Below are 26297 nucleotides of genomic sequence, written 5' to 3'. Positions count from 1 at the left end.
TGTCATTCACTCTTTATGGTCTAATGTGCCAATTCAGCAGGTGGAAATGACAGGTCACTGTCCCATGTGATGTCACGTAGGCTCCGTTCACACTCGTGTCATGGCTTCTGTGGATAACTGAGCCATGGTAGCTATGGTAGATCAATTTTCGAAAAGTTGCTTGCAAATTGCAATGGACCCCATTGACTTTAGTTGGCATTGTGAGGACTCCGCTGCAGGCTGCGCTATTCTTACCGTCATTAATAACGGAAAGCCTAGTAAAAATCAAGAATGATCCTAATAAATGTGTTATCCTGGAGTACAAAACTGATGGCCTATTTTTAGGATAGGTCATCAATTTCAGAAGGGGGGGGGTCCAATTCGGTCATCTGATGGAAGGCTGTCGCACTCCAGAGAGCACATCGACCCCTCCCATTGTTTACCAGACATATCTCCATACTTAAAGGGGCATTCCAGTGGGGGGGAAAAGTTTGCAATTAGCTGCAAATGCTGTAAAAAAACCAAAGCTTATACTCACCTCCCCCACCGCCTGCTGGATAATTCTGACTAGGCTCCCACTGCACCCCACTTCCTTCTCCAGTCCAGACATGGCAGGAAATGGATGTGAAAACCAGTTAGCCAATCACAAGCTGGCCATTTCCTGCTGTGCTGGGACAGTATAAGGAAGTAGTTTGTATGCAGCAGGGATCGTTTTTTTCCAGTACTGACATCCTCTGCTTGAGCTCAATACCAGAAAACAAGGCAAGTGTGAAAGTGGCCTAACACAATGAGGTCTTGCTATTGAACACATGATCTCTCCTATAGCTGAGAGGTAGATGCCATGCATGCAGCGATGTGCTAAATCTGCCAGTACAGGGTCATCTGTGGCAAACCATGAATGAGATGGAGCATGTATTGTGTTCTTACTCCTCTAGACCTGACTGACACCATCCTATTTGTTTTGATCGATGTCATGCTATTTGAAAAGTGTTCTCATAATTGTATTCAAAGTCAGACTCCATATTTGATTTGATTGGGCCATATGGTCAGCAGATGTAAAATCTAGATTTTTTTTGCTGTTTTAAGTAATTTTTAAGCTTATTTATACTTTGTACAGCTGCCTGCTGATGGTTTCCAAGTAGCAACTGGGATTGGAAGATTTTAGAAATAAGTCAATGATTACTGTAACATTATGTCATATGGAAGTGATATACTTGAAGAAGACTTTACATAGGAAAAATAATGACTATACCAGATTTATTGTATTGTATTATTTGGAACTTCTGCTTTTTTTTTTTTTGCTTTCTGTCATTATTTCCTGTTTATACATGTTCTTTAATTGTGTTTTGACCTGTAGGATCATTGCAGAAACAACTTCACTCCCACGTACCCTGGGTGAGCTGCAGCTGTACCGTGTTCTCCAGAGAGCCAACTTATTAGGCTACTATGATACCTTCATCCAGCAGGGAGGTGATGATGTTCAGCAGTTATGCGAGGCTGGAGAAGATGAATTCTTGGAAATTATGTCCTTGGTTGGCATGGCTACAAAGCCATTGCATGTCAGACGGCTACAGAAGGCCTTACGAGATTGGGCTACTAATCCTGGACTGTTTAACCAGCCACCATTGAACAGTGTCCCTCTGAGTGCCAGTATACCATTGTTTAAAATATCAGAAACAATGGGAAGAGTAGCTCGACCATGTAATGGTCATATTAGTAACATGGAAACTTTGAGCAAAGGAATTAGTGGCTTTGTTCTTCCAGAACAACAAGAACAGCTTGGCAAAAGATCTCCATCACAACTAGACAATAGGCCTTGGACAGTTCAGGTGTCTCCAGAACTAAATGAAGGAGATGATGAAGATGTTGACGATGATGAAGATGGTAGAGGAGCACAGTATGCAGCAGCAGGTGAAAGACTGGACCCTGAGCTGGTACAGGTGATATCGGACAGTGTTGAGAGGCTAATGAAAGGCCTGCCTCGGGGGGATATCGCTGAGGCACGATCCATGCTGAAAATAAACAAAAAATTGGGACGATCGCTAGGCCATATCTTTCAGATACCAGATGGAGGGCCTAGGAAAGAAAGGGAGATTCGAAGACATAGTGCTATCTACGGAAGGAGCGATTCTAAGAGACGTGAAGGAAAAAGACTTACTCTACATGAGGTCAGCAGTTTCATTTGATTTTGATTTTAAAGGGGTTATCTGAGAGTTTTTTTTACTGCTCTTTGGGGTCTGACATCCTGGCCCCCCACCGGTCAGCAACCTTCCCTCTGATCACCATGCACAGCACCATACATTGTATAGTGGCTATAATAGGTATTGCAGCTCAGGCCCATTCACTTCAAAGGGGCTGAGCTGCAACTAGGCCATGTGACTTATTAATGTGACATCACATGGCCTAGGCAAAACTAGAGAAGGTCGCCTTCTCAAACAGCTGATCGGCAGGGGTCCGAGGTGTCGGACCCCACCAATCAGTTATTGATGACCTATTCAGAGGATAGGTCATCATTAAAAACAACTCTCAGAAAACCGCTTTAATTTTTACGGATGAAAGATTAAATTAACTGCAAAATAATATACTCATACAACCCTAATGTTTCTGATAAGCCCTGACATCTGGTGGACATCAGGTTCTTACACAGGCAAACATATACTTAGACCATTTTACATAAGCAGACAATCTTATTACCAGAATTGAGTAAAGTCTAAAATGAGGGAAACATATAAGCAAACCCATGTATAACGGATTTCAGTGCAGATATTGGTCTAATTGGCGCCAATGTTGGCTTATTTAGCAAGGAAGTAATGGTACCCACCTTATAAAAATGTTAATTATGGTACTTTAAGAGGTTATGCCATGATTGGTGTAAAAAATGAAAATCTGAAATGATTATAGTACATGACAATTTCTTTCTAACAAAGTTAGAACCATTTTTGTACCTCACACCCAGAGCTCCCCCCTATTTATTGCTCCAATTGCTCCTAGTAATTTCAAGTTGGGCTGTGCCCTTTCTTAGGAGACGTGCCCTTTTTGCTGCATCTCTCTCAGTAACTGCCTAAAACTAGATATGGTTGGTGGCAATTAAAGGATGGAACTGAGCATGTGCGACCATGCTCATCCAGCTCAGTAGGTGGATGTGCACATTACTATTGCAGTTATAATCAAATAAATATAATATCTCACAACTGTAGCAATTTTGTAACAGAAAGTAAATAACAAAAGTAGCTAGTTTTTAGTGCTGAGTAAGATAAAAAAAAATTGCATTTAATGGTAGTGCAACCCCTTCAAAGTAACTGTTCTCTGTTCATCGCTCTGTCTGTCTATATTTCTATCCAACCATCTATCCATTTGACTGTCTATTAGTGTTGGGCGAGCATGCTCGGCTGAACACCATTAAATGTTCGGCCAATAAACGTGCAGGGAGGTACTGGCACTCACTGTAATGCCGTAGCCATGTTGGTTACTGGCATTATAGTGATTGGCTGGCCGGAACGTGTCATCGGGTGCTATATAGTACCCGAGGACACGTGGTTCGGCTCAGTCATAGTCAGGGAGAGCTGCAGCAGAAGGGACAGATAGTGTAGGGACAGGAATTTTTCAAGTAAGGTTTACTGTTGAAAGGTGTTAGAGACCCAAAAATCCTTTTAAGGACTATTGATTTATCTAGCTGCAAAATATATTATTAGTGTAACCTGCGCTAAATTGCGTGCAATTGTTTGTCTGCTGCTGACAGTGATGCAACCACGGCTACATCTGTTGAGTTACATTTGCGCATCCTAAATATCTGTGACATTCAGCGCAGTTGTTTGGCCGCTGCTGACAGTGACATTACCTGTGCTACATCTCCTGTATAACGTTTGCGCATCTTAAATATCTGTGACATTCTGTGTACTTTATTTGCGCATACACTTGCAAAACCTGCGCTACTGTACATGTGAGATACTTGCTAGCATATATACCATTTAATATGCTCAAGCCGAGCAGTAAGGGACGGGGAAGTGGCCGTGCTGCTGATGGTGCACGCAGAGGCTGTGGCCCTGGGCGTGGTAAAACTGTGCCTGCTGCCAGAGCACAGGAAACACACTCATCCACCAGTGGCGTTGCTAGGGCTGGTGTCACCCGGAGCGGTAGAAAATGGTGTCACCCCCCCCGAAGCAATAATTTTTTAGCCATATATGGGGGCTATGGTGGTGCTACTGCCATAGGGGGCATCCGTTAGCTCAGCAGACCCCCCCTAGAAGTCAGAGCCTGGTCTCGGGAGGGGCACTTCCAGATTATTTTCTGTCCACCGCCACAAAACAATTGTGCTTATAGAACAGACTACACAGTGTAGCGGTATACTGTATATTGTGGGGCACAGTGTATGTTATATGTGTATAACAAACATATTTCATATGAAAACTTACAATTACTTGGCTTGGCCCTTGGGGATCTCGGACACCACTTCCACACTTTGCTGGGGGGCTCGGTGGAGCTGATGTTATGTTTTATCCTACTGAGAAAGATTTCATAATAAGGATTTGGAGAAGGGGCAGAGGGATAGCAGAGCAGGGAGAGGCTGGTGCTAACTAGGGGGTCATACCATGGGAGAGTAATAAAGCCCACCATAATGCCCCCCCTAGTAGAAATAATTCTCCTTATAATGTGACAGTGCAAAAAATACCCCCTTGTAATGCCCCCAGTTGAGCTAATGTCCCCATAGTGCCCCCATAATGTCCCAGTATAAAATACCCCTATATAGTGCCCCCAGTAAATTCCCCCATAGTGCTCCCCGCCCCCTTCGTGCTAGTGCCCCCCATAATGTACCAGTATAAAATGCCCCATATAGAGTGCCCCAGTAGATGCCCTCAGTATCCGGCTTCTGATAGGCTGCCGGCCTAGTGTCCCCCATAATGCCCCTCAATAATGTGCCAGTAAGTGTCCCCATAGATGCCCCCCATCATGTGCCAGTATCAAGTGCCTCTCTCCTCCCTCCACATGTCCCAGTATCATAGTGCCATCCCCCCCATGTGCCAGTATTATAGTGCCAAACCCCCCCATGTGCCAGTATCAAGTGCCAAACCCCCATGTGCCAGTATCACAGTGCCATCTTCCCCCCTAAAAGTGCCAGTATCGAGTGCCTCTCTTCTTCCCACCCCCCATGTGCCAGTATCATAGTGCCAACCCCCCTCCCCCCATGTGCCAGTATCAGGTGCCTCTCTCCTTCCCCCCCCCCATGTGCCAGTATCATAGTGCCAATCCACCCCCATGTGCCAGTATCAGGTGCATCTCTCCTTCCCCCATGTGCCAGTATCATAGTGCCAACCCCCCCATGTGCCAGTATCAGGTACCAACCCCCCTCCCCCCATGTGCCAGTATCAAGTGCCTCCCGCTCCCCCCATGGCAGTAACAGTCGGGTATAAAAAAACCCACTTATACTTACCTCCATGTCAGCGATGCAATGCAGCCTCTTCCTGTATGTCCATATATGAAGTCAGTGCTTGTGTATTCTAATTTAGCCTGTATTTCAGAAAAGTTTCTGCTGGGATTCGAACCCACGACCTTCTGTATCAGAGGCAAAGCACTTACCCACACAGCCATAAGAGCTGCATTGCCACTGACTGAAAAATTATGAGACTTCTACTGTTATAGCAGTGCTGGGTGTGTTAGGGCAGCTGTCATGTGTATAGATGTACACTTAGCCAGCTATAACAGAAGAAGTCTCATATTTTTTCAGTCAGTGGCAATGCAGCTTTTATGGCTGTGTGGGTAAGTGCTTTGCCTTTGATACTGAAGGTCATGGGTTCGAATCCCAGACACATCCTCTCCTGAGGATGGCAATACAGATGACTATGCCTGGGATTCGTAAATGAGAAGTGTGCAAGGTGTCACCCCGTCACTGGTGTCACCCGATGCGGCTTGCAACGCCACTGTCATCCACAATACCTAGCTTTATGTCCCAGTTTTCAGGGCAACGCAGGACACGACTCTTGAAGTCACACCAGAATGACCAGTTGGATTGGAGCAGATAATGCTTCCAGTCGGTTAAGCGCCACCCTGTCTTCCACAAAGTCCAGTCTCAGTAGGCAAGAGTCTGGTCAACAGAATCCTCACCCTGATCCTTCTTTCTCCCACCATGGAGAGTCTTGGAAAACAAGTGATCTCCCACTCGGATATTCCGAGGAGCTCTTTTCAGTTCGATTCCTTGATTTGGGCCTTTCGCCAAAGCCTGCTTGAAGAGGGACATGAGGAGATCTTGTGCACTAATTCCCAAACTCTTGAGTATCCACAGTCAGAAGAAGATGGCGCTGGGGAACAGCAATTAGTGTTTCACAAGGTGGATGATGATGATGAGACACAGTTGCCAATAAGTCAACCGCAATTAGTGTCCAAAGAGGTTCATGATGAGGATGAGACACAGGTGTCAATAACCAAGGTTGTTGTTAGGTCAACAAGTCAGGAGGATGACCAGGGTGAGGAAGGGGAAGAGTAGGTGGTGAACGATGAAATCACTGACCCAACCCGGGAAGGTGGCAAGCCGAGCGAAGACAGGAGTACAGAGGGGGAGGGATCCGCAGCACCGCAGCAGGCAGAAAGAGGCAGTGGGGTGGCAACAGGGAGAACGCAGGCCACACCAAACAGGCCTGCAATTGTTCCCCGGAGCACCCCCTTGTCGCAATCTCCCTTGCCAAGGGGTGTTCTGCAGTCTGGCGCTTTTTTGAGGAAAGTGCAGGCGATAAAAGAATTGTCATTTGCAACCTGTGCCGTACCAAAATGAGCCGGGGCGTGAACACTACCAACTCACCACCACCAGCATGATCTGCCACATGGCATCAAAGCACCCTAATAGGTGGGCCGAATGCCTGGGTCCACAATCAGTGTCTGAGGGTCACACTACTGCCTACTCTTCCCCTGTGTTACGTGCTGGCCAATCCCCTGTCCAATATGCATGCCCGGATGCCTCCCGCCCTGCACCTGGACCTTCGCAAGCACCATCAGCTAGCACATCGACTTCTGTGTCCCAGCGCAGTGTACAGATGTCCATACCCCAGGCCTTTGAACAAAAGTGCAAATACCCAGCCACCCACCCACTGCCATAGCACTAAATGCGCACCTTTCCAAATTGCTGGTCCTGGAAATGTTACCATTTAGGCTTGTGGACACTGAGGCTTTCCGCAGCCTAATGGGAGCGGACATCCCTCCTTACTCAGTCCCCAGCCTCCACTATTTTTCCTGGTGTGCCTTCCCCGCCTTACACCAGCATGTGTCCTGTAACATCACCCGTGCCCTGACCCACGCAGTTATTGGGAAGGTCCACCTAACGACTGACAAATGGACAAGTGCTTTTGGCCAGGGACGCTACATTTCCCTGACGGCACACTGAGTGAACGTTGTGGAGGCCGGGAGCGAGTCAAACCCTGGGATGGCACAGGTGCTACCAACGCCAAGGATTGCGGGCCCTACTTCCATCAGGATTTCCTCCACCACCTACATTTGTGGCTGCAACATCCCCTTCTCCTCCTCCACCTCCTCCTCCACTTCCACCTCTGAATTCTCATCTTGCAGCACCAGTCAGCCATCAGTCAGTAGCTGGAAGCAGTGTAGCACTGCAGTGGGGAAGCAGCAACAGGCCGTGCTGAAACTAATTTGCTTAGGTGACAAACAGAACACCGCCGCAGAGCTGTGACAGGGCATAAGGTACCAGACTGAGCTGTGGCTCTCGCCACTCAACCTACAACCAGGCATGGTTGTGTCTGATAAAGGCCGTAACTTGGTGGCGGCTTTGGAGCTCGGCAAGCTCACACACATACCATGCCTTGCCCACGTGTTCAACCTAGTGGTTCAGCAGTTTCTCAAAACCTACCCCAATTTGCCTAAGCTACTGGTAAAGGTGCGTCGCGTGTGTGCCCATTTCTGAAAGTCATCTACAGCTGCCGCCGGTCTGGCAACACTGCAGCAGCGCTTGCAATTGCCAGCTCACCGATTGTTGTGCGATGTGAGCACGCGCTGGAACTCCACGTTCCACATGTTGGCCAGGCTTTGTGAGCAGCAGAGGGCAGTAGTGGAATACTAGCTGCAACATGGTCTTCGCCTTTCCAGTCAGCTTCCGCTCTTCACAAGCGATGAGTGGGCATGGATGTCTGACCCCTGTGAGGTTTTCCGCAACTTTGAGGAATCAACGAAGATGGTGAGCGGCGATGCCGCTATTATCAGTGTAACCATCCCTCTTCTGTGTCTGCTGAAACGCTTACTGCTCACAATAAAGACGGACGCTTTGCATGTGGAAGAGATGGAAATGGGGGAAGACAGTACACAGGGTGATAGCTAGACCACCCTCAGTTCGTCTTCTCAGCGCGAATTGGATGATGATTAGTGTTGAGCGCGAATATTCGAATACCGAATTTTTATCAACAATAGCACCACTTTGAGAATTTGCTAATATTTAGAATATAGTGCTAGATATTCGTTATTTATCGAATATTCAGAAATTTTTCCATCTGAACACATGATTCCTCTCTTCTTCTTGCTTGTGGGCCAATGAGAAGGAAGCAATGTCAAGTTCACAACAATACTTAGTGCACCATTCAGTAATCTGTAGTCAGACCTGCTAAAATGTGAAGTTGCACATAAAAATATTCCAATTACTGCCGATTAGTGCAATCGCGAATATATTGGAGCACTTGACTCTATCTGCATATAAAGTTACAGTATTCTAATGTTCTGTTCTCCAGTCTCAAGAAACTTATACCAGCTTGAAAAATGTAGCCAAAGTGACCCACGCCTGTATTTCGCGTTCCGAAATCGCATTATGCGATTTTTGCATTGCCAATTTTTCGCATTCAATATAATAATCTCGAAGTCTCGAAATTCGCGAATATATGACGAATATTCTACAAAATATTTGTGAAATATCGCAAATTCAAATATAGCCCCTTCTGCTCATCACTAATGATGATGAGGAGGAGGAAGAGCAGGAGACGGTTGCCTCCGCTACAGAGGGTAGTACCCATAGCAGGTTTATTCCAACTGTTTAGCGTGGATGGCCCGAAGAGGAGAAGAGGAGTATGAGGAGTATGAGGAGTATGAGGATGAGAAAATTGAGAGTCATCCTCCTGATGAGAACAGCGAAGTTTTGTCTGTTGGGACTCTGGCACACATGGCTGACTTTACGTTAGGCTGCCTTTCCCGTGACCCTTGCGTTATTCGCATTTTGGCTAACACCGATTACTGGTTGTTCACCCTTCTCGACCCCCGCTACAAAGAGAACTTCTAATCTTTCATTTCTGTGGTGGAGAGGACTAGCAAATGGTGCAATACCAGAAGATCCTTGTGGAAAAATTGCTCCTAAAATTTTCATCTGACAAAGCTGGCGGCAGAGTACGTAGTTACTTGGGCAACCGAGGAGGGGAGACGAAGGGTACACACAGCAGTCCCAACAAAGGCAGCACAACAGTCTCCAAGGCCTGGGACAGTTTCATGACACCCCGCCAGCAACCTCACCCTGATGTGCGGCCTAGTATCACAAGGAAGGAAAATTTTTGGAAGATGGTGAAGGAGTACATAACAGACCGTGTCAGCATCCTCAATAATCCCTCAGTGCCTTACAACTACTGGGTGTCCAAGCTGGACACGTGGCACGAACTGGCGCTCTACGCCTTAGAGGTGCTGGCCTGCCCTGCGCCAGTGTTTTGTCAGAGCGGGTATTTAGTGCTGCTGGGGGCATAATAATTGATAAGTGCTTACGCTTGTCAACTGAAAATGCTGACAGGTTGACTCTTATCAAAATGAAGTCAAGTCCTTGGATTGCCCCTGACTTCTCTACTCCACCAGAGGAAAGCGGCTGAACATAAAGGCACTTTAAATGTGTTGTTTATAATGTACTTAATACACTGTATTCCCATGCACCCCTTCCACCCCAAAAAAAAAAAGATTTTTATCTTCGGTTTTGTGCGTATTATTGTCAGTCTGTAAAAGTGGCGTACTACTCGGACAACATTGTTCCCAGCAGCGACCTGGGAGTACAAGATGCATCCAGACATCCTCCCCATGCTGTTATCCTCCTAGCCCTCAGATACTGGGGTCTCCAAGCCTGGTCTGGTTATAAATAATTGAAAATTAAAACTTTTATTCCAGCTCTGCTCAGAATGAAATTACAGAAGGTTACTGCCGCCCTGAATAGGCTGAATGTGTAATACCAGCGTCATATGTGAACTAAATTGTACTGTAATTATTAACCAAACAAATCAGATTTTATTAAAATACAAAGCCAAAATACAAAATGTGCCATTCACACTGTGATGACAGATTTTAGTTAGCGTAAGTAAGGTCATTTATGCCATGTCAGCCTCAGCGCTGTAATTGATATTTATAGGACATGCTCGGCTGACAATGACTAGCCTTGCCTCTAGAAGCAAAAAAATGAAATGTTTTAATTGCCTGGCAGCAAACAGAGCAAAAATAGGAATGTAAACAGTATATATTAATATTTGCATAATGCTTGTATGACATGAGTACACACTATTTGAATAAAACTGGAAAATCCTTTTAAGAGATGAACCTAACAAGAGAAGCTGCTATAAAGTTATGTATATGTCGCAGGGAAATGGTGAAAAATTGAGATTTGATCAAATCCCTAAGGGAGATGATCAATTCACGGAAGATGATGTTCCCTAAAGAAAGTAAGTGATTTGATCATCAAATCCCTTAACTGTTTTAGTGAAAAGTTTAATATTTTTGATAATATAATAATAATATGAAATAATATTGTAAGAAATAGGCTATTTTTTAAAACAAAAAAGATATTTTTAGTGAAATTTTAAATTTTTTTAGTGAATGTAATTATTAAATAATAATGTTCATTCATTTTTATTGAAACACGTTGTTGATTTGTAGCATCTCGAGTTACAAAGTACGTTACTTTTTTTTACAGGCACATCTTTTTGTTTTACATTGGATTTTGGATTGTTCACAAGAACACTTCTTAAATCCTTGACCTCCAAATAAGGATAATTTTCCTGCAATCTCACGCAGACTTAGGTTGGTTCGGGGAACTGTTTCGGTAAATGTTGTAGTAGCTATTTGAAGAGCGTCTCTAGGTAGCCAATCTTTTATCATTCCAGCTGAGGTACCAATTTGGTATAAATGTTATTTTAAACATCTTCTGTGAATTGATCATTTCCCTTAGGGATTTGATTTTGATCAAATCTCCATTTTCATAATTTCCCTGCGACATATACAGTATATATATGAAAAAAAATATAGCATAAGGCCCGCTTGACAGAAAAATTCTGCATCCTACGCTATCAGGCTATAGACAATGGGCCTGTGTACTATAGCGCACTACACATACACGCAGCTCCACAAAATAAAAATATAAAACTTTCCGGACATAACTGATGTATATACCCCCAAACTTAAGGTCCCTTTAGACGGGACAATTCAGCAGGTGATTGTCTGGAAAGAATCGTTCCTTCTCGGCGAGTGCCTGCTCGTCAGTGGAGGAGACCCCTGAATTTACATGTACTGATCTCCTCCACAGTATGGAGAGGAGTGATCACTGATGCCATCGCTCGTCTCCATACAGACTCATTGTTTGCTGGCAGCAGAGAATGTTTACACAGCACGATTTAGGTGCCTACACAAACGATCATATTATGCAACGAACCACCGTTATGTTCTACGGCACCTTTACACCACCAGATAATCCCTAATGAGCGTCCCTATGAACAGTCGCTAACAATTACGTATCTGGTGGATTCTTGGCCCGTGTAAAGGGCCCTTCACTCACCTTTAAATCCATTGTCGCTCCAGCGCCTACGGTGATCATGCTGGTTTTTGTTTAGTGATGACATACCATACAACCATATGACTGCTGCAGCCAATCACTGACCTATATCCTATGGCCAATATCATGCCAGTCTTCTGTATTCGGAAGTACTGAAGACTGGCAAGGACCACTGAAGCACTGGTGCTGGAGAGGCTGTGGATATAAAGGGGAAGTCATTTTATGACATTGCCTGTGGGTAGGTTCCTGAACGACCCCTTTAAATGTCTGCTTAGAGAACTTGTCACTTCCTTTCCCACCTGCGTTGAAGAGAGAAAAAAAAGTAATTTTGTAGACCAGACAATGTATACATAACTGATAATTGTCTCACCCGTCTGATCTATGTAATATCTACAGGATATTTTACTAATATGATACTTATTAAATGTCGTCTATTGTTAACATGCACATTGTGAAAAAGCAGCTATAATAATGCCAATGAAAGCCCCTCCAATGCTGCAAAACAAATGCTGTAGAGCTGATCCTTGTCCTGCTCTCCGCGCAGCCGCTCTTCATGAGTGTATCATGATAACGCAAGCAGTGAGAGCACTAATGTATTGTGGGGGTGGAAGGAGCAGAGCACTGCCAGCTCATCTCGGAAGCTTTGAAATGAGCAATTGTCTTCTAGAGCACACTGAAGGCTTACCATGGTTGTTTTTCAGAATTTTTACTTTTTTTTCTATATATGAGACCGCATCAGACCATATGGGTGTCGCAATGTTTACAGCATATTGTAGGGTATTTTTGCTTAATGACTTGAAAACTATGTATAAAAACATACAAAAAGCAATACGTTTAGCATGAACATTATCAAAATGACATATTGTAAGACTCTTAACTCTCCAGTTTTGGGTTGAGTAAAGGATCGCCTTGTTAATCCACCACAAGTAACCATAGTGCAACCGTAGTCCATCCAGTCATTATGTGTGTGGTCCATATAGCTATAGTTACATATAAGAATTGTTCTTATCGGGTATCTAGCTCTCTTTTGCCGTATATGTAACATTAAAGCTACATTCACACGACCGTTGTGTGTTTTGCGGTCCGCAAATTGAGGATCCGCAAAACACGGATGGCGTCCGTGTGCGTTCCACAATTTGCGGAACGGCACAGACAGCTATTAATATAACTGCCTATTCTTGTCCGCAAAACGGCCAAGAATAGGACAGGTTATATTTTTTTAGCGGAACACAGAATGGAGTAACAGATGCGGACAGATCACGGAGTGCTGTCTGCATCTTTTGCGGCCCCATTGAAGTGAATGGGTCCCCATCTGAGCTGCAAAAACTGTGGCTCGGATGCGGACCAAAACAACGGTCGTGTGCATGAGGCCTAAACCATTGATAAATAGACCTTTCACGTTCTTGCTGTTTCCTTACTTTCCTCAGTAATGATAATGATTGTCTTCTATATTCTGTGGTCCTCAGCTGACAATAAATGAAGCAGCCGCTCAGTGCTGTATGAGGGACAACACCCTGCTCCTTAGGAGGGTAGAGCTGTTCTCATTAGCAAGACAGGCGGCCCGCGAGAGCTCCTACTTGGCATCTCTGAAGTGTTCCAGGTGAGTTTTCATCCAGTGTGGTCACAATTGCTTTTTGCAAAGTGCATATTAGGACTTTGGGTGACGGACATCTCTATTCTGGAGACCACCATAGCATTCAGTTATGCAATTTACATTGTCATTTTTTGCAGTATGGGCAGGGAAGACCGCACCACGCATTGCTCCCACACGGAATCCGGACCCATTCATTTCAATGGGGCTGTATACATGAGCAGTGGTTTTCACGCATCACTTTTGCGTTGCGTGAAAATCGCAGAATGTTCTATATTCTGCGATTTTCACGCAACGCTGGCCCCATAGAAGTGAATGGGGCTGCGTGAAAATATCATTACATTTTCACAGATGGTTGCTAAGAGATTTTGTTTTTAAACATTCCGTTTTTTATCATGCGCGTGCAAAACGCAATAAATCGCATTGCACCTGCGCAATAAAAACTGAATGCGATCGCAGACAAAACTGAATGACTTTGTAAAATTGTGCAGTTTTCACTGAACTCAGACGCAACGCATTCGGACCTAATCCGGACACACTCGTCTGGCCTAACAGTGACCTTGATAGGATACTCATGGTAGTATCCTTGTCTTCTGGTGATCTTAATCAGACATTAGTGGTAGGTCTATTAGAACTTTTATTTGCTGGTCGGTCTGTTAAAGGGAACCTGTCACCAGTTTTATGGTGTCCTAACTAAGGGCAACATAAATAAGTGACTGATTCTCTTAGCAAAATGCTGGGTCACTTTCTTTAATTGACATCTTGTATTGAAAAGCTCCAGCTGATAATGATGAGTCCTGAATATTCATGAGCTCCTGACGCTCCCCGCCCACCTGCTGCTGAATGACAGTTTTTTTTCCATATGAATCAGCAGCAGGTGGGCAGGGGAGTAGCTATAGCTCTGAATTAAATATACGCTGGACTCAATGACATCATGCTGGACTCAAATCAGCTCATTAGCATGCGGCATGTGGCATCTTTGTGTGTATATTATGAGGTAACCATCTGTCACACCAGTAAGTGAATAGACAAAGTTTATACAAGGCAGTGTCTAATGTATTGTGTTTGTCTATAGTGCTTCCTTTGCTGGCTTGAGTAATTTTTTCATCATATTGTACACTAATCATTTCCAGGGGTTACGACTAGAGATGAGCGAATTTCTTAAAAATTCGATTCGGCTGATCCGCCGAATTTCACAAAAAAAATTAGCTTTGTGATTAATTACTTCGTCACGAAGCACATTTTTTTGTAAGTAGTGGGTGCAATGACAGGGAGCTGTGATAGCGCCGACCCCGTCATTGTACCCCTCAGATGCCGCGTTCATACATGATCGCGGCATCTGAGTGTAAAATTAACAATAAAAAAAAAATTAAATCAAACTTACCGCCTCCATTTTCTCGAAACGGGCTGGCTGCTGCCATCTTGCTTGAAGAAATCCTGTGCGGCGCAAGATTACGTCATCACACCGGCTGGCGTGGTGACGTATGACGTCATCAAGTCGCCCGGCGTGATGATGTAATCTCATGCCGCACGGGATTTCAGCCGAGATCTTCAAGCAAGATGGAGGCTGGCGGCCCGTCGCAAGCAAATGGAGGAGGTAAGTTTGAATTTTTTTGTTTTTTATACTATTTCAGGTTAAATCCATTCGCTGACACGAAGCACGAGGAAATTCGACTTCTAGACAAATCAAATTTATCCTGAAATTTAGATTGAATTCCACTTTGTGGGAATTGATTGATTCGCTGATCTCTAGTTACGACCACCCTGCAGTCCAGCAGTAGGGGCCATGCTTGCACACTATTGGAGAAATCATTGTCCTATGCACGGTCCTGGCAACTAGAGAGGCCAGAACTTTTTTCTATAATGTGCAAGCACGACCACCGCTATTGGATTGCAGGATGGTCATAAACCCTGGAAACGAGCCGTGCATAATGTGATGGAAAATGAGTCCAGCCAGCAAAGGAGACAATATGGACAATCACAATACATTAGTAAGTGCCTCGTATTAACTTTGTCTGCATGATAAATGCCATTTACTAAAGTGAGACGACCCCTTTGAAAGACTTATCTTAGCTGGTGGAAAAAGTCCCTTTTATACAATTCAGCAGGCGATTGTCGGGAAGGGACCGTTCCTTCCCAACAAGCACCTGCTCATCAGTGAAGGAGAGATATGCTTTACAGCAGCCACCATGGGCCATAGACACAATGTTCAGGAGGGGACCTCATTGACTTGAGTTTTCTAGACATGTTCTGTGACCTGTGCAGAGGTCTTTGTATAAGGAAGGAATAGATAAGATGTGATATCACCTATCGTGAATCGTGGATCCTGTGTTATCTATGTATAGAGGTGTCATTGTAATCCTGCTGTTATAATAAGACGACTACTGAAAAATGATCTGTACAGACCAATAAGTGGTGTCTATTATTAAGCGTTACGGCCAGTGCGAAAACTGTAGGATTTTAGGATTTTTCTAAAATATATATATTGACATGGGAAATTAAAAGTAACCACCAAAATGCTTTAAAAGTATGTTCAAAAGGTTTTTCGAACACTTTTTAACTGATGACCTATACTCTGGATACGTCACCAGTATCTGATTGGTGGGGGGCCGACACCTGGGCCCCCCATCGATCAGCTTTTTGAGAAGGCACCAGCGCTCCTTTGATTGTCGTGGCCTTCTCACAGCTTTCCCTAAGCTAGTGATGTCTCATCCATCGGTCACATGGCCTAGGCATAGATCAGTCTCATTCAAGTGAATGGGTCTGAGCGCGATACCAAGCACGGTCACTATATAATGTATGGCGCTGTGGTTAGTAATTGTGCCAGTGCCTTCTTAACAGCTGATCTGCGGGGGTCCCGGGTGTAGAACCCCCATCGATCCGATACTGATGACCTAATCAGAGGACAGGTAATCAGTTAGAAAGAGTCGAAAAAACCCTTTAACATAAAAAAAAGATTTAAACAATAGGTAATTTTTTTGATGACACAGTCCCTTTAAGAAATTCTCACATTAACATCATTGTTTTCCCTTTAGGTTAAATCCTGAAGATTCAGGTGCACCACAGACAAAAATGCCAAAGCAGGAGGTAATGGCAATAAATGGGAATATTCTCGTGTCTTATAACAGAATGGACATTCTATTATTTTTCATTCAAGTGTACTTCTTGTTATAATCATGTTTGCCTGCATCAGTAGAACATGTGGATACATAAAACCAAGTAATATATTTCATAATTGGAAAGTGTCACCTTCCTCTTCTTCCTGGAGCTAGGAGTTCTCCTTCCCTGCCTCCAGGCTCTTTAATGCAGTTTCCCTTTCACTGTGTCTGTGGGATGAGAAGCAGAGATTTTTCCATCTGAACACATGATTCCTCTCTGTTTCTTGCTTGTGGGCCAATGAGAAGGAAGCAATGTCAAGTTCACAACAATACTTAGTGCACCAATCAGTAATCTGTAGTCAGACCTGCTAAAATGTGAAGTTGCACGTAGTGCAAAAACATATTCTAATCACTGCCGATTAGCGAAATCGCAAATATATTGGAGCAGTTGACTCAATCTGCATATACAGCTATTGTAATGTTCTGCCGTGCCAACAATTTTCTCCAGTCTGAGGAGAAACTCATGAAACTTCTAGCAGATTGAAAATGGAGCCAAAGTGACCAACGCATGTATTTTGCGTTACGAATTCACATTACGCGATTTTTGCATTGCCGATTTTTCACATTCAATAAAATAATCTCAAATTCGCGAATTTGCGAATATATAACGAATATTCTACAAAATATTTGTGAAATATCGCGAATTCAAATATAGTTCCTGACGTTCATCACTACTCAACTCCAATGCTTTACCATTTTAGTAAAGTATGGAGCTTAGACTACTTTTTTCAGGTTACTCTCGCTCCTTTCACCTCAGGTACTGTCTACAGTGTACTGTAAATCAAGAAACCAAGCCCCAACTCCTTCAAGGCTATGGACCTCTTTGGTTAACTTTGATTTGATCGAAATTCAGCATAGATGATTGCTGAATACATTATGAGACGAAAGCTTCATGGAGCTTGTCTGATAGATTTGACAGTGAATGTCAGAGAGCAGCTTGCAGTGTATTAGAAGGCATTTAAGTTGTAGAAAAAAAAGGTTGAGATTTTTTTAATTGAAGGAAGTCAGACCATGCAAAACTGTTGACAGTGCTAGGTAAGGGCTATAAAGAACAGGACAAAGATACTTTTTATTGAGCTTTCAGGAGCAGTGTGAATATGAACTTTTATTCTGCTGGACATTGTCCCAGCACATGCCCAGGAGGCAAGGCTTCACCGTGAAGTGCTCTCTGAATTGAGCTGCTTCACAGGCACCAACCCGGAGACCACTACAGCTGTCAATAAAAGCAGAGGGGAGGTGATATGAAACAGTTCAGTGCAGAGAGCTCTTCACAGTGACACCCCACCTACAGTGCACTTGCTGTAGCAGAAACTGGCAGAACAGTTCATATTCACACCACTCCTGATAATAAAAGCACCAGGAAAGGTATGTTTATCTTGATTCTCCTGGCTTCTACCTGCTCAGACCTGCTGACAAATTCCCTTTAAACTCATTTACCATAATGCTTTTTTTTAATCAAATAATAGATGCAATTTATTTTAAAAAAAATTATACAAATTTGTTCATAGCCTTTAAGATATTGCAGATGAAAACAGAATCTTGTAGTAAGTCTTGGTGACTGAAAATAAATAAATGCTTGCTGTCTGTGTCCCCTATTTAATATCTATCGGGTTATGTTCCCACGCTAAAATAGATGAGTGTTTGACCTAGAGCATCTGCTCTAATATCTTTCACATATGAGCACTAGACAACAATGAAAGAATAAATTTATAAAAAGACCCAGCTTCACATTGGAATCTACTTTAATATCAAATAAAAACTAATATGGGCACCGAAGTGAGCCATAGGCCACAAAACTCTAAAAATTATGCAGAAATCATTGCATGGAATATAGTTAAAATCCATCTTTCCAGATCTCTTAAAACAAGTATAATAGCTTATATAGGATAGAACAGGGTAAAAGTAGAGCGTCCCCTTAAGGGATATTGTTGCTGTACCGTAATGACAATGGAATCATTACACTTCATGTTCAGGTTGTGGAAGTCCCTCTACAAGGTGAATCAGAAAGTGTAACTACTTCAGTAAGACATAGCTTGGAAGAAGACAGCGGCAGTGTATCTGGGGAAAGCATGGATGGTCATTTACAAGGTGAGATCTGGAACATAGAGTATATTCATATATGTTTGTGTGTGCATGTACGAGCTGTATGGCAGACTTGGTGGTGGTGCATACTGTATATAAAAGTCTCCACAGCAAATCTTAAAGGGAACCTGTCACATGAAAATGAGACTTGATCTACATGCAGCATGTTATAGAACAGGTTGAGCTGAACAGGTTGATATATACGGTAGTTTTCTGGGAAAATGTTCAGTATAGGTTGTAATTTATTCATTTCAATTCCTGCTCATTCTGGGCTGTGAAGTCCAGGAGGCGGTCCTATCATTGATTGACAGCCTTCCCTCTATGACTATGTATACAGAGATAGCTGTCAATCACTGATAGGACCGCCTTCTGGATGTCACAGCCCAGACTGAACATATATATATGAATGGAAATATTACAGGGTTTACTAAATCTTTTCCCACAAAACTATATATCAATCTGTTCAGCTCCTCCTGCTCTATAACATGCTGCCTGCAGCTCAGACACCATTATGAACCTGACAGATCCCTTTAAAATTGGCACCTATTATGGTGCTGTAGTTTACCACCCAGGACAGAAGGGTCTGGTGCTTCCTATCGCCCTATACATGACCTCTGAGCCAGTTTCTCACCTTTTTCATTTTTTTGAGAAGAGAGAACCCAGCAGAAAAGTGGATTGGATCCACCAGAGCTAGGGGCTCCCTTTCTCTATAGGCCCCATAGCTGCCGCATGTTGGGGCTCTATAGTTTTATATATATTATACTGTATACTCTTCCTGTGAATTGTGAATTGTTTGTCTGCATTCTCAGCATACTATACTAGCGAATAACTTGCCATGTCTATATTTTTTAAGCAGCTGTAACGGTAAGAATACCCACCTCCCCTGGAGCTCCCCCTACAGAACTATCTCTTGCTCTACCACATCCAGCCCCATGGAGCAGACAGCTTTTGCAGCAAACACTGATGGATGAAGGTCTGCGACTTGCCAGACTTGTGTCACGCGACAGATTGGGCCGCCTCAGCCTGTGTGTGCCAGGAAATCCTCACATTGCAGGTAGTGAGATACTCTCTGTAATAACCATCTGACTAATGTACATATGAAAGATCAAGAGCACCCATCAGTTCTAGTTATAGTAAATGCTTGCAATCCCAATCGACTATTGATACTGGAGCATCTTTTCACAGAACTGCAGTCTGATGTTCCTCAGTTATTCCTCCTTGAAGTTCATGAATACATTTGTTACCAGTCCCATTATCAATTGGACATGTCCTTACAACCAGTAATGATGCTGTCAGTCTGTGTAAATGTATACCCTTTTGAGGATGGGAATAGGAACTCGGTTTATTCATACATTTCAAAGAGAAATAACAGGGAATGACGCAATGCAGAGTTTTAAGACAAGATGCTCCAGAATTTTCTGCACTTGTTTCTAGGTCTTAGCACACCCAGACCGGCTCTGTAGCAAGGATGAACAGCTTGGTACAACCTCACTGGGGGCTGTAGTCTCCCTGTAATTGGGCCTTATATGTCAGCCCAATTACAAAAGATCTCAGCAATAAAAATGTAATGTTAAATGTCCCCCAGAAAATAAAAAATAACAATAAAATCACTACACACTACACAAGCAACCAAAAAGAAAAAGAAAATGACATATAATTCGCCATATATCATTGAAAAAGGTGCAAAAACTATTTACATAACCAAACAAAACAAAAAAAAGTTATGGCTTTCAAAGATGCATTTACAAAAGAAAAAAAAAATGGAGAATGAATCTGGTCAGGAAGGGGGATAAATGGCCTGGTCTTTGGTTAAAGGGGTTATCCGAGACTATTAAATTCCACCCATATGACGGGTCCCTCACAATGAATATACTTACCTCGCTCCCCACACCGCCGCTGCTGCTTCTCCCCGTGCGCAGAAGAAAACATCCGCTGTCGTGGGGGAGCAGCCTATGGCAGGCGGGAACGGGGACGAGCCTACCTAGCATCGTGGGTGATGCTAGGGAGGCTCGTCCCCGTCACCGCCTGCCATTGGCTGCGTACCCCTGCCCCCGAGACCAGATGTTTTCATCCTCACACGGGGAGAAGCAGCAGCAGCTGTGTGGGGATCAGGAGCATCGCAGGAAGCGGGGAGCGAGGTAAGTATATTTATTGTGAGGGGCCCGGGCATATGGGTGGAATTTAATAGTCAACATTTACGATTGTTTTCTAGTTTTCATCATTTACTTCCCATACATACTGTGCATTTATACATATATTGTACCTGTCTATTCAATAGTCTGGTTTTCCCCATACAGAATGTGATGACGGTGGTTCGGAGAGCTGTTCAAGTTTGCCTGTTTCACCACAAATCACAGACCTCAGATCTGGAAACTGCAAGGAACAGGAATAAAGAAAATCTGAAGGCAAGACGAGGACAACTGAAAGATAAGAAGTAACAACGACAAAAATCATTTGTTCCCTAACCCTAAGCCATCTAGGACACTGAGCCATCTATAATAATGATACCTTACCAGTTCCAGTGGCCTCCATATTGAACAGAACCAGCTCAGTTATGTAGAGTGGACGACAGGTAATGGCTTACAGTGTCTGAGAACCACTGAGATTTTGGGATTAGCAAACGTTAAATGCAATGTACCAAACTTATGAGCCATGACGTGATATTGTATTCAAGTATGGCATTGTTAATAATTGCAATGATTATTGTATTATGTTTATTTCTTACAGATATATTCATTATATAGTGCAGAAAATGACTTTTGAATATTAGTTGCCAGATTTTTCATAAAACATGTTTAATGCTATATTATACCATCAGGACATCAAGGAGTAAGGCTTTGTATAACTTGATAGCACTTATACAAGATTGGTAGACGTGCAAGTTCTTGATTTCTTTTTTTGGCTACTTTAGCTGTTGTTGTCTACTGATACGTTAAGCCTCATCTCCGAAGCAAATAAATATATAAGGTATTAAAGGGGATTTCTGGGAATTAAATATTGATGATCATCAATATCTGACAGGTCAACTCCTGGCGAGGGTTGCAGCTTCTTCATGGTATACCAAACGCAGCACCGTTCATTGCAAAGTGGCTGATCTTGGTATTGCAGCTCAACCCACATTCATTTAGGACATGTGACTGATGAACCTGACATCACATGACCTAGGAAGATTCCAAAGAGCTCAGAGAGCCCTATGGCCTCTTCATACAGCTGATCGGGGAGGGTACTAGGAATTGGACCTCCACCAATCTCATATTGATAACCTGTCCTGAGGATAGACCATCAATATGAAAATCCCAGAAAGCCCTTTTAATAAAATGTTAAAGCTGCTGATGTCATTCACTTACACACACAAAATAGTAGTTATAGGAGAAGATATTTTTTAGTTTTCCTATCAGCAATCCCATTGAATTACACTACAGCCTTCCTCTGCCCAGCCTCGAGTGGTTCAGAACACAAGAATATATTTAATACATTGGATTCAGTTGCCAAATGAATGTAGAACAACTTGAGGTTTAGTGACCTTTTCGTGACATTGGTTAGAAAGTACCTTTAGCAAATGACCGAAGTGAGACTGAAAGGGTTAGTAGACGTTGCTTGTAATAGAATATAGGTTTTTAGGTCACCTTCTTCTGTTTTTTAATTCAGGGTTTTAGCTAAGCCAGGCCTCAATGCACGGAAGTAATATTGTTTGGGGAAAAACTTAAATAAAGCAAAGTAGACAGAGTTTGAACATTTTATAGATAATCTTTTAATGTGCCATTATACCAGCTATTATCATCCATCCAGAGATACCCCAAAGGCAGGTAAAACGGGTCAAACCGTTGACAGTCATGGATGGCCTTACATGGGTATTGACATTTCGTTGATTTAAGATGCTCTAAGTTATACCTCTGTTCAATTGACTTAAACTATGGGACTCATGTATACATGGTATCAAGGGTTGTCCATTGTGCTACTACTTGACAAATGTAGGAAATGAATGACAGATTACAGCTGTTGTAAGTGGTCTTACAAAAAAATGGACATTTTTAGATTTATATGACACAGGTGAGACAAAGATGGTCCATCTTCTAAGCCAAAACGTTGACATCTGAAGACCTTTTGGCCAATGACCCCTTTATGATTAATTACTTTATTATTGTACTAAACCCCCAACTATGTATGCTGTGTATTGAGTCCAGAGATGCATTTATCTTTTCTGTACATATAGGATATTTAATCATCAGGGAGTACTTTCTTTTTTTTTCCTGGAGTTCAGTCTGATTCCACATTTTGTGAGCCCCTTAGACTGACATCCTTTTGTTTGAAAGCAATAATCAGACTCTGTATTCTGTCTGCAATAAACGATTCAGAGAAATCCATCACCGCACAGTTGTCACTTCTCCATGGATCTCCAGGAGGTTTGGAGTCACTTTGCTGGTTCGTATGAAGCCAGCTTGTAAAAATGTGCTTTCAATAGTTAGTAAAGTGTGTAATCGAGCCTATTTACTCTTTTCCTTGGAAATGATGGTACATGATGACCTTTTGTTCTACTTGCATACAGCTAACTGTATATAGATAGCTCAATGTCTAAGTAGAATCAGCGACTATACATTCCAGTAGGAACATTCAAATCCATTCTGTGTTATTGATGGTGGATAACTCTAAAATGTTCCTCAGTTGCCTTTCTGATTAACTTATTGTGTTCTCTGCGTAGTAGTGAATCCTATACTCAATGTTATAGTCTTAACTCCACTTGAGTAATCTGTCTTATTGCTGTACATATAAATGGTGTCCATTATGGTCTGTAGTCTTGCAATCTCATATAGCTATGATATCTGTAAAATGCTGTCTTGTCTTTCTTTGAATGTCGGCCCTGTTTTGTCCTCAGTAAGGAATAATTCACTGCATGATAACATATTTCCATGGATGTTCCATATAAAAATCATTCATAAATGCACTGCTGACTACACTTTTAGAGATCTCCCTAACTATTCATCTTAAAATATCAAGGATACAACATAGACAATCAGAATCTACTTGTCAAGAATGGTCCCGACCTGTAGATAGCAAGCACGTAAATGCTGTGGCTGCTTCCAGACCTGTGGAGCGTGTAGCCCTCTCTTACATAGCTTGGCACCATCGCCCTTATCCTGGTCATTTATTGCTGTGCAAGACTCCTTCTCTGCAATTACACCTCATCAGATTGTTGGGAACCAGGGTCATATAACTTTTTTCTTCTCAGAGGTATGGTAAAGAGAGAACAAATGCTGGGGAGATGCTTGGTGGTGTCCGCCAACACCTGAAGGTTTAAAAATGTAATTTTTGCTATGGAGTTTTCATTGTTTGTATATAAACTTTATTGTTTCTAGTCAAGGAAGTGCATCACCAAGTAGTTCATCTCAAAGGGGGTTATCTCACCAAAATTATTTACTACCGATCAGTGATAGTTTTTGTGATATGGCTCCTTTAAAGGAAATGTGTCACCAGTTAAATGTGTCACCAGTTTTCTGCCAGTTAAAACCAGATAGTAACACATATATTTTTTTTCTAATCAGTTTTCATTTTTTTTTGCAGATTTTTTTTAATTCTATTTCCTGAACATTCATATGGGGCGCGACCATCTTGCCTGTTCCTAACAGCATTTAGAAAGCATTAAGAAAATTGCTTTACAGAAGCCACATGGGCCATAGACACAATGGTCAGGAGAGGACCTCACTGATTGTGCAGAGGTCATTGTACAGGGCAAGAAGAGATCATCTCTGACAGTCACTTACTGTAAATGGTGGATCCTGTCTTATCTGTGATTCCAATCCTGGCTGTAATGATACCTCTTCTGTGTATAGATAAGACAAGATCCTCCAATCCCAATAGGTGATCATCCAATCTTATCTATTCCTTCCTTGCCCAATGACCTCTGCACAGGTAACAGAGCATGCTTAGAAAACTCTACCATAGACGTCAATGAGGTCCCCTCCTGACCTTGTGTCTATGGACCATGGGGCTGCTGTATACTTCATTTTCTTAATGCTTTCTAAATGCTTTTAAGAACAGCTCAGGCAAGATGGCCGTCCCTATAATCATGTTCAGGAAATAAAATAAAATAAATCTACAATCAGAAAATAAAAACAGATTAGTAAAAAAGTATATGGGCTACTATCTGGTTTAAACTGGTGACACATTTCCCTTAAAGGATAACTGTCACACTTAGACCCTAATTTCAATTTTCATATATGTAGTTACTAATAACCTGATATTCCAGAATCAGTTACTATTAGACTGACTTATCCCATATTTAATTCAGATTCAGCCCTTAGCAACCAGTCTGCATAAAACTGCAATTGCACTATTCAGTTAAGATGGCCGCCACTGCCCTCACCCTGAGGATAATCTCGCCTGCCCTCACTAGCCAGTAACAATAGGCCCCCAAAAGTGTCAGTAACCAGAGCCCTCCCCCCTAAATGGTTAATCTCCTGCAGCACAAAGGGGTCCTCTTACATGTTGCTTTCATTTATACACTGAGCAGATGGCAGATCTCCCTTCCCTGGTCTGCGCTGCTCCAACTCTGCATTCTCCAGCTCTGCTGAGTGAGGGAGCGTCTGCCAAGTGCAGGGACAGGGAGAAGTGCACACAGCCCAGGCACTGTTATCAGCTGCTGGGAGGACCTGGCTCTAATCATTTACTTACAGTCCCTGGCTGTCAGGAATCTGACCTTGCACAATGCGTGCTTCTGCATCCTCTGTCCTTCAACACATAGACGGACCATGCCTAGCAACTCTATTTTAAGCAGAGGTAAAAGTAGGCAGTACAGGGAACAAAACTGTGGAATTAAGGAGTAATTGAATACACAGTGAAAAGTTGAAATAGGGCCACCAAGGAGATATTTATCACCACAATCCAATACTCAAAAAATTATAATATATGACAGTTATACTTTAAGGCCAAATATTATCATGATCCACCTAGATATTTGTAGGTGAATTATGATGATTTAGTTCATAGGATGTTTATGACCAAAACACACAATCCACATTTACTGGCAGACAAGTGCGTTTCTATTTGTGTCTTCGCTTTGATTGAAAGTGACCAACTAAGCCTCTCGGGTTGACAAAGGGCACCCCCGCAGGGACAAACACATTTTTCTTTTCAGAATCTTTGCAATAAGCAGCTTATCTCATTCTGGCACACAGCAATAAAAGTTTCCTCAGGAGTTACCGCTGCCATTCACAATAACCATATAGTGACAACAGGACATGGACATTGAAGAGCAGTCACGTCCCTAACACGAGGCCATTTCCTGTTACACATGACCTGCGTAGTCAATGCGAGCAAACATCAGGTCAAAATAATTTAATACGCAGATATTGCCTTCTAGCTCTGCTCTCAAATGTTTTTTTTTCAAAAGTTGTAACCATTGCAGAATACCTTGTAATTGCATTGAACACACCATTACAGTTAGTCATTTCATAAATAGGTTGGAACATCACCGAGAATCTGAAATATATTAGGAAAAAACTCAAGGAAGTTAATGTTCATATAGTGTTATCCTCTTCTGCTCTTCATGGGAACTGCCGTTGTGTTACAGCCCGAGCGCCTATGGTTAGTCCAATAGTATTCTGTGTTGTTCTGTACATTGTATCCCATATATAGAAACATAGAAACATATATGCGTCACATTTTTGTCATTCTGTATGATCTGCTTGTGGATGTTCGAGTCAGTCAATGAGACTGGCTG

General features: G+C 42.7%; 1 protein-coding gene across 3 annotated transcripts in view; it reads left to right on the top strand.

Moving 5' to 3' along the window:
* The window catches only part of NAB2 (NGFI-A binding protein 2), a 34443-nt gene extending 9878 nt beyond the window's left edge, over positions 1 to 24565 (top strand). For 2 of the 3 annotated variants that reach the window (XM_044286250.1, XM_044286252.1), the window contains exons 2-7: positions 1337 to 2147; positions 13216 to 13349; positions 16376 to 16427; positions 18472 to 18586; positions 19434 to 19634; positions 20878 to 24565. In XM_044286250.1, coding sequence (XP_044142185.1) covers positions 1337 to 2147; positions 13216 to 13349; positions 16376 to 16427; positions 18472 to 18586; positions 19434 to 19634; positions 20878 to 20972 — 1408 coding nt within the window. In that variant the 3' untranslated portion in view covers positions 20973 to 24565. The remainder of the gene's footprint in view (positions 1 to 1336; positions 2148 to 13215; positions 13350 to 16375; positions 16428 to 18471; positions 18587 to 19433; positions 19635 to 20877) is intronic. The other variant, XM_044286251.1, reaches the window with a different exon arrangement.
* The last annotated feature ends 1732 nt before the right edge of the window (positions 24566 to 26297 follow it).

Source organism: Bufo gargarizans, chromosome 3 (assembly GCF_014858855.1).
Source record: "Bufo gargarizans isolate SCDJY-AF-19 chromosome 3, ASM1485885v1, whole genome shotgun sequence".
Classification (NCBI taxonomy): Eukaryota; Metazoa; Chordata; class Amphibia; order Anura; family Bufonidae; genus Bufo; species Bufo gargarizans.
This window is presented reverse-complemented; position numbering and strand designations above follow the sequence as displayed.